This window comes from Podarcis muralis, chromosome 3 (genome assembly GCF_964188315.1).
Source record: "Podarcis muralis chromosome 3, rPodMur119.hap1.1, whole genome shotgun sequence".
In the NCBI taxonomy this organism is placed as follows: domain Eukaryota; kingdom Metazoa; phylum Chordata; class Lepidosauria; order Squamata; family Lacertidae; genus Podarcis; species Podarcis muralis.
The window spans coordinates 12,552,250-12,564,182 of NC_135657.1; the positions used below are offsets into that span (position 1 = coordinate 12,552,250).

General features: G+C 44.4%; 1 protein-coding gene across 2 annotated transcripts in view; it reads right to left on the minus strand.

Annotated features, from left to right (window-relative positions):
• The window catches only part of ACYP2 (acylphosphatase 2), a 70,678-nt gene extending 59,122 nt beyond the window's left edge, over positions 1 to 11,556 (minus strand). The window contains exons 1-3 of one of the 2 annotated variants that reach the window (XM_028725085.2): positions 11,223 to 11,506; positions 8,135 to 8,151; positions 4,999 to 5,108 (exon numbers count right to left, since the gene is read on the minus strand). In XM_028725085.2, the coding sequence (XP_028580918.1) occupies positions 4,999 to 5,108; positions 8,135 to 8,151; positions 11,223 to 11,274 (179 nt within the window). In that variant the 5' untranslated portion in view covers positions 11,275 to 11,506. Of the gene's footprint in view, positions 1 to 4,998; positions 5,109 to 6,914; positions 8,152 to 11,222 lie in introns of those variants that run through there. The other variant, XM_028725084.2, reaches the window with a different exon arrangement.
• Positions 11,557 to 11,933: the final 377 nt, after the last annotated feature.

The following is an 11,933-nucleotide window of genomic DNA, read 5'->3' on the forward strand; positions in this document are numbered from 1 at the left end:
CTTGAGTACTTTTGCCAGGCTGAAAGGTAACCTTGAGCTCATATCATGCCTCTTGCCTCCCTGGAGGGAGGATAGAGAAGGCTGGCTGGGTGTCGAAACAAACCTACTGTACCAAAGTGAAGTTCGCATTTGATGCCCTGCCTACTTATGCCCTGGCCCTCACAGGCATGTGGCCCTCAGAATGTTGCCCATAAGGGAATGTAGCCCTCGGGACAAAGACATTTCCTCACCCCTTTTCTAAGGACAAGCCGTTGGCATTTGGATGCATTAATGTGGGCTGTGCTTTAAAGAACGGCCATGTTTTTCTGTGTGCTGGGTTGACATGCACTCTTAAAAATAGCAATAATAAAGGACATGAAACAGGTGGCATTTAGGTGATGCAAGAGTCCAGTATCCTCTCCTTGATCTATAAAAGACGTCCCTTCTGAAATGCCCTGCCCCTAAGAAAAAGAAGGAGCAGAAAGGTGCACATTGTATTGCTTGTGACAGCATTCTGCTGTAGTGATATATTTACCATGATGATCTCCCCATAATCAGTGAAAATAAAAGGGGCACTAATAACTGCTGCTTCTCTTAGGAAGCTGCTTGTTCGGATCATTGGTCAATCTAGCTCAGTGCTGTCTACACTGAGTGGCAAAGCTTCTCCAGGATTTGAGGTCGGGTTCTCTCCTACTCTCACCTGGAGATAAGGGGACGCGGGTGGCGCTGTGGTCTAAACCACTGAGCCTCTTGGGCTTGCCCATCAGGAGGTCAGCGGTTCGAATCCCCACGATGAGGTGAGCTCCCCTTGCCCTGTCCCAGCTCCTGCCAACCTAGCATTTCAAAAGCATACCAGTGCAAGTAGATAAATAGGTACCACTGTGGCGGGAAGGTAAATGGTGTTTCCGTGCGCTTTGGTTTCTGTCACAGTGTTCCATTGTTTAGTCATGCTGGCCACATGACCTGGAAAACTGTCTGTGGACAAATATCGGCTCCCTCAGCCTGAAAGCGAGATGAGCACCACAACCCTATAGTCGCCTTTGACTGGACTTAACCATCCAGGAGTCCTTTACCTTTACCTTTTTTTTACCCAGAGATTGAAATTGGGAACTACTGCAAGCAAAGCAGATGCTCTACCACTGAGCTATGGCCCTTTTTGATTGGCAACACAGGGACTATTAAGACGCAGTAGGAGGAAAGATCCCATGTTGCAGGGAAAGAAGAGATTGTCTCAGGAGGCAGCTAAAAATAGGTGAACATCAATGAGAAGTGTGGTGCGTGTTACCATTACCCATCAAACAGCTCCACCTAGAGCTCAGAAAGTTAGGTCCTTGGAGAAGCCATGCTAGCTCAGCTTCAGCAAAACTTGTTTATCCATAAGCTTTCTAATTTTATGTTTGATAATACTTCCCATCAGTTTTCCTAAAACAGGTGTTACGCTAAACAAACCGTAAGTTCCTGGATCCCCCAAAATCCCATTTCAAAAATTGCTGTTACACTGCCCACTTTCCAGTCCTCAGAGAGTGATCTTTGAGACAAGGTATGTATTTTTGTTAGATCAACATTCTCGCATTTTCTCGGCAACTCTCCATTTACATTGCAGAGGGTTGAACTAGATGACCCTGAGGGTCCCTTCCAACTCTACAGTTACGATTTTATACATATCCGTTAAATCAGATAGTGCTGATAGATATCGGTTTAACACCACCTACAGCTTGCATCAGCTCCTGGGTGCCACTTATAAGTCCAGGGTTGCTGAAGGGAACTGAAGTTCAACCATTACTCCAGCATTTCCTCTTTAGGATGCTTCTTCGTTTTTATTCTCCATCTCGAGGTGACCCTGAGCGTTTCAGCCAGGACAACATGCCTCCTCCAGTACTCAATTATTCCTGGATCCTGGTATCACCACCCACAGCAATTCTGTGGGGTTTCAAACTTCCCCTTTGACATACAGAGCACCAGCACCCCCAGAATGCCCTTCTCTGTCCCTTCCTATGGAGTTTATATTCAGAGATAACCGTGTCCTACTGGTTCTCTCCAATCCACCAAGTTTCCTTTATATCCACTGTATCTATGTCTTGTCTTAAGACCCAACCCTCCAACTCACACATCTTGGCCTGGAAGTCTCAAGCATTAGTGCATCAGCACATAAATAGGGCCTCTCTCCAAATGTGTTTGATACATGCATTTTACCCTACAGAGCTTTGGCTCTCCGAATTGCTGCTGTGTGCTCCTGCCCTCTAAGTGTCTCGTTCTACCTCACCCACACCTGAACAATCATAATTATTTCCCCCCTCAACCTGATGATTTGTTCTGAATCAGCTCCTCTCGACTTCCCCCATGCAATCAATTTAAAAGCTGCTCCACCACCTTTTTTAAAGTACTGTATCCCTGGGTCTTTATCTGCGTCCCCAGACCAAAAAAAATAAAAATATGACATTCCTATCTTGAAATCAAAACAACACATAAATTAACGTATTATGCGAAACGATCAGCAATCTTGGCAGAAATACAGCATTTCTACCAAACTAATTGCCTCTAATCAGCCTTACACAACAGAATTAGAATGCCTTTGATTTATGTATTGCATTCCGTTTCCCCAGCATTACTCAGTACTCTCGTCTTCTTCCTTCCAAGTACTAGACTAACAAGTCTCCACCCTCTGCCCTCACCCTTTTTGTCTTGGCACCTGGCCACGTTTGGAGTTCTGTTTTTACACCGTTATAAGAGGAACCGGCAACAAAAGGGACTGCACCCTCACCTCCCAGCAGGACTGCTCAAGTTATTCAGGATCCATCCCAGGCCATCCAGGATGTTCTTTGGGGATAGCCAATACGGAACCATCTTGGCTGTGGATGATGGGAGTTGGAGTCAAATATTCTCTTGAGGACACCATATTGACTATGCCTGCTATATAATGAATGCATGTATGCCATGAATATGCAGAAATTCAGAATGTGGTTTGGGGTGCAACTTAATAAAAACCCACCAAGTTTCTATCCCTCATTTTTTGAAGATTTGTTCAAAAGCGTGTGAGCAGCAGCTGATGAATGAGGTCAGAGGGGTGTGTGAATACAATTGTCAGTGTTTGGGGCTGGAACTTCTGTGCCAAGCACAGTTCCTTGACCCACTAGATTAATTATCACAACCAAAGTAAACAATGATCCATAGTAAAAACAGCAGGACAAATCATGCAAAATAATCACACAGATGTGTATCGATCTCGGCTGATGGGAGTTGCAGTCTAAATATCTGGAAAGTATCAGGCTATTTGCAAAAACAACTCTATGGAACTCAGAACTCTATGGAGCCCCTGCTCTCCCTATGGTGCAGATTCAGTTTATTCTTCAAACAGCTCTGCAATATTTTCCAATGAAAAAGCTCCGCACGTTGTTTCTTCTGACTCCTATAGCTTAGGCTTGACCCATAGGCACGACTGGGGCTACTGATGATGTATGGCCAAATGGGGGGGGGGGTGTGGAGATGATTGCGTCCAAACTTCTCATCAAAGATCACATGTGCTTGCCTACGATGTCATCAGCAAGCTCCCAAACCAAAAGGGATCTCAGCAGGCCCCAACTCCACCTTGAACGCCATCCTTTGCTTGGGGCCAAGAGACATGGGCTGGTTGTCCAAAGATCCCCGTCTCCTGCGCTTTAGAAAGCTGGAAACAGCTATATAACAAAGGAAGGAGGACTCTTAATAGGAATCCTTCAGTGCCTAGCAAATGAAAGCTCTAAGGTGGTCTTCTATCAGCAGCCCCTCTTTCTGCAGGGCTTGGGCAGACTTCAGATTGTTTAGGAAGGTGGGCGTCCTCAGAAGTCACATGTCACCTCCATAAACGGAAGCCACAGCTGCAGCATTTATGCTGGCTCCCTTAATAGTAAACCATTTGGCGAGAGACCGTTCTGTCTCTGGGCGCTTGTAAGCCATTGCTATTTTCAGGCGGGATTCAGTCATATGCCAGCAAATCCAGGTGGTACAATTAAAGCAGATATGGAGCTGTTGCACAACACTGGGCGAGCAGGCTTCAAATCCCCACTCGGCCATGAAGCAAATGGCCCAGTCACCATCTCTTAGCCTAACCTAGCCTAAAGGATGAAATGGGGAGGGGAATCATGTGCACCGCCCTGGGATTTTTGGAAGATAAAAGTGGTATATAAATGTGATAAATAAAATAAAATCAGACATTTGCAATAAGAAGTGTGACAGGGAAATGCACCGAAAAGTATGGGGTAATAATTATTTGACGCAATGCTGGAAAACCTCCCCAAGAAACACATCAGAATGAATGCTCGATAAACAGCCAATGTTGTCTAACTTCCTCTACACACTTTGAGCAAATGAATTAGGGTGAATGCTTAATAAGCTGGTCATCTGGAAGTGACAACAGAGCCAATCTCTCTAATTTACACATCTAGGGCAGTATCCAATGTAATACAGTGGTACCTCGGGTTACATACGCTTCAGGTTACAGACTCGGCTAACCCAGAAATATTACCTCGGGTTAAGAACTTTGCTTCAGGATGAGAACAGAAATCGTGTTCTGGCGGCGCGGCAGCAGCAGGAGGCCCCATTAGCTAAAGTGATGCTTCAAGTTAGGAACAGTTTCAGGTTAAGAACGGACCTCTGGAACGAATTAAGTACTTAACCCGAGGTACCACTGTAGTTTCATGTGTGCAGATTACCACTAGCACAATGGGAACATTCTCCCTCTTCTCGCCATCCGCAAATCTGATCCAGAGGGTTGAGAGGATCCCCAGAGCAGATACAGGGAGTGCCATGGACTGGGGGAGCTCCACTGTGCTAACAGACATCATTGGCTTGACCGAACTACTTACTTAACGCAAGGTTAAGTCCATGTGAGCAAATTGTTTCATTTAAGACCTGGAGGAAGTCCAGTTTAGAGCTTCAATATCATTTCCCCAAACCATTTTGTTAATCGGCAGAAGCGTTTTAACCAATCCTGCAAGTTAGTGAAGCCAGCACAGCACACGTTTCAGGAAACGCTGTACTTACATCTCCTGTACTTTATCTTCTGGACCCTGTACCTGGCCAGTAACCGTCCCTTGTCTGGTATTTTTAACCCAGCCAACTACTCCCATTTTCCTAGCTTTATCTTCTGTATACTGGTTGAGGGTTATGGGTAACGGGGGGGGGGGGGGGTTGGAAAGAAGAAGAAGATACACAGATTTTATGCAGTATCTGAAATCATATAATGCAGCTCAGCCTTAAACATCACATTTCTTTCTGCACAATTTCTTTCCTAAGGATTCAAGAGGACCAACATACATGGAGTTGCAGCCCCCAAAAGTCATATTTTGTGGAAATCTCAAGAGTTTCCTGTTTCATCCAAACCAAGAAATTATGGTTACTGGCTGTGAAACAAGCCATTATTCAAAACCCAACTTTATTAACGATGATTTATAAAGGATCATCTACACAAAGATCCTGGCTTGTGTAGAAACTGCCCACCATAGTTTCCTGGTTCAGCAAAATAGGAAACTATGGTGAGTTAGCAATCTTTGCTTTGCATCCAGGTGTGCAACAAAGAAAGGAACAAAGGAGTTGTGTATAAAACCAAAAGGCTGTTTCATATCTGGCTTCTAAAACACAGATGTAAGATCAGGCACAGGCAAACTCGGCCCTCCAGATGTTTGGGACTATAACTCCCATCATCCCTGACCACTGGCCCTGTTAGCTAGGGACAATGGGAGTTGTAGTCCCAAAACATCTGGAGGGCCGAGTTTGCCTATGCCTGTGTAAGATCATCCAAGTGTTGACATGGGTGCTTAACAACTGCAGTTAGAACTTTATGATGGGGCATTTCTTGGAAGAGTGAATTTGAGGTTACATTCTCCCACTGCTGTTTAAAAATAAAATTTTGCATACTTTTACAGTACACTGCTTGCACTTCTATTATATTCCTCTTAACATAATTTGCAAGGCATCTTAAGTTTAAAAGGACAAAGTTGGACTACTAAGGGAAAAAAGACAAGTTGCATGCTGCAATAAGGCAGAAAGTCTTCATTTAACTTTCATTCACTGTTGGCGTTCCAACTGGGAAACCGTGGTTACCAAGTTCAGAACAAACCAGAATCTAACCGTGATTTGAAGTTGGTGTAAGAACTTGGCTTGTTCCCAACTTGCTCGCCACAGTTTCCTAATTTGGACAAAACTGGAAACTATGGTTAATTTAAGACTTCTGGGTTTGATAGCGGGACACAGAGAAGGAGAAGGTGCTGCATGTGCCAGAACAAAGCTCATTAGTATCTGAATAGTTATTAACTTGCTTTGGTCACACAGAACATGTTGCATAGTTCATTGGAATCTACTAAAAAGGAAAAACTGAATTAACATTAGCTCAGTTGTATATGGTTTCCGACTTCCCATCTTGAAAGCATGTATCATTTTGTTTCCAAAGCTACCCCCCCCCCAAGATGTCCAAAAGTGGCAAAAGAGAATAGGTGGGATCTTAGCTGCAAAGAGCCCAGCTATTAAGAAAGAAATTAAACCATTAAGGTCCATTTCTTAAATCACTTGCAAATCTCTGGAGCTCTACTTTCATTTCCAACACCAGCATATAAATAAAATCATTTGCTCAGACCAAGACTCAAAGGCTAACATTTTCCAAAGAAATTATCAAGCTATCTACAAGCTCTCAGTAACACCACTTAAAATTATCAGATGGACATCTGGCCCAGAGAGAGACCCTCCACAAGCTTTGAATAGAGGCAATAGAGGAATAGAGCCTTGTCTAGTTTTCAAGGGCATTGTATTTTAACAGGAGCATGTGTCCACATTTACAGTATTTATAGTAGAACCTGATTTTATGAACTAATTGAGGAGATAGGAGTTCATAAAATAAAGTTCAGAAAACTGTGCTTCTGAGCATTACAGCAGCTACAGTGCTTTGAGTGAGAAAGACAAACTGCAATGCTTATTGATTTATTTTTCAGTCATACAGTGCATTATCAACAGCAACAGATCTATCACGGGACTACGTCAAGAATCAAGTTTTTATTATTGTCTTTTCTTGTTGCCAAAAGTTCTGATCTTATTTTTGTTTGAGAGAATTCGCTATCTTCTTTGCAGCCAAATCTCTCAGGCTTTTCAAAAACAGGAGCTGTACCACATCACTTTCTTCTTGATCTTCCAGCCACTGCAGAGCTATTTCTAATGCGTTGTAAGCTTCCGAATGTGAGGGTCCAGGAACGACAACAGTGTTGTAAATGCTCTCAGTGTCAGAGTCCTCCTCTGTTTTGAAATCTTTTTTGAGGCATTGAGTGGCTGGCTGATCAGCAGAAAGCTTCTCATGATGAACACCAAGATGGTGAATCCCGTGGCGAGACTTGAACCGCGCCAGCCATCCTGAGCTAGCCTTGAAGTCAGGGTTGCCGTTCAATTTCCTGTTCATTTCTAAGGCCTTTTCACACAGAAGTGGGCCTGAGACTGGCTCACCAATATTTCTCATGTGGGAAAACCAAGCATAGAGAGCATCTTCCAACGTCGAGTTCTTTGCGCATTTCATCGTCTTCCGCTTCTTTTTGCCATTTTCGCTCCCCATCGTTGAGACAAAATGCAGGAGTGTGTCTTTGTTTTTCTTGAGTTGCGAAATTGTGGACTTCCCAATTCCAAACTCCTCCGCCAACACTGTTGCTGTTTCGCCTTTCTCCAACCTTTCCACAATCTCTATTTTGCTTTGGAAAGTGAGCACAGTTCGCTTGCGTTTCTTGGTCACTGTGAAAAACGGCGTGTTGCTCATACGCAATCTTTCCATGCTGTATGTTTGGGAATATGGGCCACGGGAAGATCAAGGGGCAAAAACTTGTAAGTCTATGAGACCTTTGCACAAAGTTAAAGTTCATGCACACGTACCATGGTGCTTTTTTCTCATCTGGTTGAGTAAGATGGCTCATAAATGTATTGTTCATACAACTAGTTTTCATAAAATCAGGGTTCTACTGCATTTTATAAAAAAGGATCTCCGTTAAAACACATACCACAGGCACACAATACTTAACTGTTCAGATTAGCTTTGAAAACTTGGCATTATAGACTCTTGGGGTCTCTGTACAGGCCACAGGCCTTATTTTTATTCTTAGAAATATGATACAGCAGTGATGAAAGATTGATGTACTTCATGTTGTCTTACCATTCTGAAACAGACACCTAGGAAAGAATAAAAAGAACATTAAAATAAATAAATGTTTTTATTCAAACTAGTACAGCAACATTTTAGTATGTTCAGGAAACAGGCTGCCAGAAACATTGATAGTAAGTGGTGCATGTTTGCCACAAAGTTTTTGTTGTGCTCGATATAACTATTTGCAAAATATCAGATGATTATGAATAACTCCTATGTCTTCTGATGTAGCAAGCGAGATAGATTTGCTGTAGAAATGGGTGTGTGTTTCCATCATGAAGCTCAGCTGTGTGCCACTGATCTTTATGAATGTGTCTGAATTTCATGTAGATACACAGCCGTATGCAGGGGGCATTTTTATATACTTTTATAGGTTTTGTTGCAGTTGTTTAATATTATTTAGAAGTTCACTGGTTATTTTACTTGCTGGGTTGGTAAGAATCAATGCGCTTACTTGTTGAAGTTGTTTGTGTGACATTTATGTAAATCTAAAATGAAATAAGTAAATAAATGTTTGTTTTTACAAGAATCTTATAGAATTTATTTTTGTCAGCATTTGTGTGGTTTTATTTGTGATTTGTGTATGTGTGTATCAGCTGCCCTGAAAGTCTCACTGAGCCAGGATATATAAAATAAACATAATTGAATAGTTATATGCAACAAGAGCTGAACTGAGACCAGAGAATGACATTTTTAAAGGTTTTCTTTTGACTAGCCTGTTTTCTGCAGCTGGGGGGAAAGGATGAAGTCAGTACCATGCAGGAAATGTAGCAACAACAATTATTTTTGTCCACTACCTGGTGCTGTTGCATTCACTTTTTCCATTCTCCTCCCTGATTATCCTGCTTCCCACTGCCAATTAGCAGGAGGGAACAGCCCCATTACTTTAAATGGCATATGCTTTGTTTCCCAGAAATCAATGGGATTAAATATCTCTTTAGATGTATCTTGCCCAGTGTATGAAACTGGTTACCATTCCTTGTATCTTACACCATAATAACATTGGTTAAGCACCTGTGGATGAAAGCTGCAAATTTAAGGATACCTGCAATGCAGGAAACTCTGTTGAATGTAACGGAATGAATTGTGTCACAGTAAACTTGTTTAGGATTGGGTTTCCAACTCATATATACAGTATAAGCTGAATTATGTAAGCAAATAAATTTAACAGTGAAGCTGCAACATCTTATAATATAAAGTTATTTGTTTTCCTGATGATAGGTCAATGAAGTTCATGAACGGGGTACAGGGGGATCCCTATACAACATATAATTTATACATGGTGGATCCAAAGTCATTGTACATACATTCTTAACTTCTATGTTATGGATTCTCTTCACATCTAGTCATACACTCTCTATACTGGCCACCTTTTAGCTATGGATCCTATATACAGAAGATAATTTTTTCCATGTCTTCCCACTGTATATAATCTCCACCACTCAGCTGAAGCGAAGTACCATAGGTTCAGATCTGTTCTGTCCCTGAATGGGAGGCTGCCTGAGAACCACATGACTTGGGAGGTCCCATGATGGAAGAAAGGCAGAATTTAAATGTAAGAAACATAAAATTAAATAAATTGGATTTGCTTGTGAGTAAATGTGTCTCACTGCGGGTAGTGCTGTGGGTAAAACCTCAGTGCCTAGGACTTGCTGATCGCAAGGTTGGCGGTTCGAATCCCCGCGGCGGGGTGAGCTCCCGTCGTTCGGTCCCAGCGCCTGCCCACCTAGTAGTTCAAAAGCACCCCTAAGTGCAAGTAGATAAATAGGTACCGCTTTATAGCGGGAAGGTAAACAGTGTTTCCGTGTGTGGCGCTGGTGCTGGCTTGCCAGATGCCGCTTAGTCACGCTGGCCACGTGACCCGGAAGTGTCTCCGGACAGCGCTGGCTCCCGGCCTCTTGAGCGAGATGAGCGCGCAACCCTAGAGTCGGACACGACTGGCCCGTACGGGCAGGGGTACCTTTACCTTTAAATGTGTCTTTAACCTACAGGCACAACAGCTCTTGTTTACACGTCTTTAATCTCCCCCTCCCCCTTGCTCCATTTTGTTACTCTGCTTCTCCCTTATTCATTACCAATGTTAATAATAATAATAATTTATTATTTATACCCCACCCATCTGGCTGGGCTTCCCCAGCCACTCTAGGTAGCTTCCAACAAAATATTAAAGAACAGTAATGCATCAAACATTAAAAGCTTCCCTAAACAGGGCTGCCTTCAGATGTCTTCTAAAAGTCTGGTAGTTGTTTTTCTCTTTGACATCTGGTGGGAGGGCATTCCACAGGGCTGGTGCCACTACCGAGAAGGCCCTCTGCCTGGTTTCCTGTAACTTGGCTTCTCGCAGTGAGGGAACCTCCAGAAGGCCCTCAGCGCTGGACCTCAGTGTCCAGGTAGAATGATGGTGGTGGAGCCGCTCCTTCAGATATACTGGACTGAGTTCGTTTAAGGCTTTAAAGGTCAGCACCAACACTTTAAATTTTGTTTAGCAAACCAGGCTGTGTGCAACGTTATTCACTGACGAAATACGCGCTGAAGGGTTCTTTGTGCCAGAGGTTCTTGCATTTCCTCTCCTTAATAACAGCAATAACAACAACAACCCTATTAAGCCATTTGAAATAATAGCAGTTGCAGTCTTAGGCTGGGGGGGGGGATGCTCCTCCTGAAACCAGTAAACGAAGCACGAGAAAGAAATAAAGTGTGTGTGGGGGGGGGGGAATTCTTACAATCGAAGCAACAAAATCAATAGGCGTTAAGATACCCAAAGCAACCACCTTGCACGTTTTTGCTTTCTCTGCACGTTGCGCATGCGCAGCAGAGTCCCTGCGTAGCCGGGGGAGGGGGAAGCTCCACTTCTGGCTCGCGGAGGAACTCCGAACGTTGCCCGTAACCGCACATGCGCCTCAGGCGACGGTACTCGCGCATGCGAATTCGCTCCCTTTCTCGCGCCCCCTCTCGGCAAGCTTCCACAGCCTGAGGGAACCTCGCGCATGCGCCCTCTCTCCCTTTCCCCTCTCTTCTCCTGGTAATTCGAATACACTCCCCCTCCCCCTCCTTTATTATTATTAATAATAATAACGATAATAATAATAATAATCACCCTGCACCCGGCCGAACACTTCGTAATCCACCGACTTGAGGACCCGAGACATGGTGAGGGAAGCGTCCAACCGCCAGACCCGGCACCGGAGACCAACCCGCCGCCCCCCCGCCGCGCAGCGTCACCGGTGGGGAAAGGTCAGCGAGAGCGCCGAGGAGAAGACGCGAGAGCGGCTCGAGCAGCCTCAGCTGGCGGAGGTCGCGACGGAAAGTCGGGAGGCTCAAGCTTCGCGGGATAGCGACCGCCCGCCTAGTCCGGGAGCGCAGCCGCCACCGGCATCCCTTTCTCTCTCTGAGGAGAAAAGAAGTTGGGAGAGGCTTCAACTTCTCCCTAAGCTCTCTGCTGGAGGGATGGGAGGTGGCCGAGGGGGAAGGGGATACAGGCTGGGCCCCTCACGACAGGGATACCGCGTTAACTCCCGCTCCGCATTCTGCTAAAGAACCCGCTCGCTTGGCTTAGCGTTGCCGGCGCCTGCCCTTTGGAACTCCCTGCCACTTGACGTAGAGCAGTGCCCTTTCCGGCCCCTGCTTTGAAAACCTTTCCTGTACCCAGCATATAAGATAACTTCCCAGGCATGGGCGTAGCCCGGTGGGAAATTATTTTTATTTTTATTGATAAAAATAAATAAAAATACTTAACTAACTGAGGTTCTGCGACGCGGGTGGCGCTGTGGGTTAAACCACAGAGCCTAGGACTTGCCGATCAGAAGGT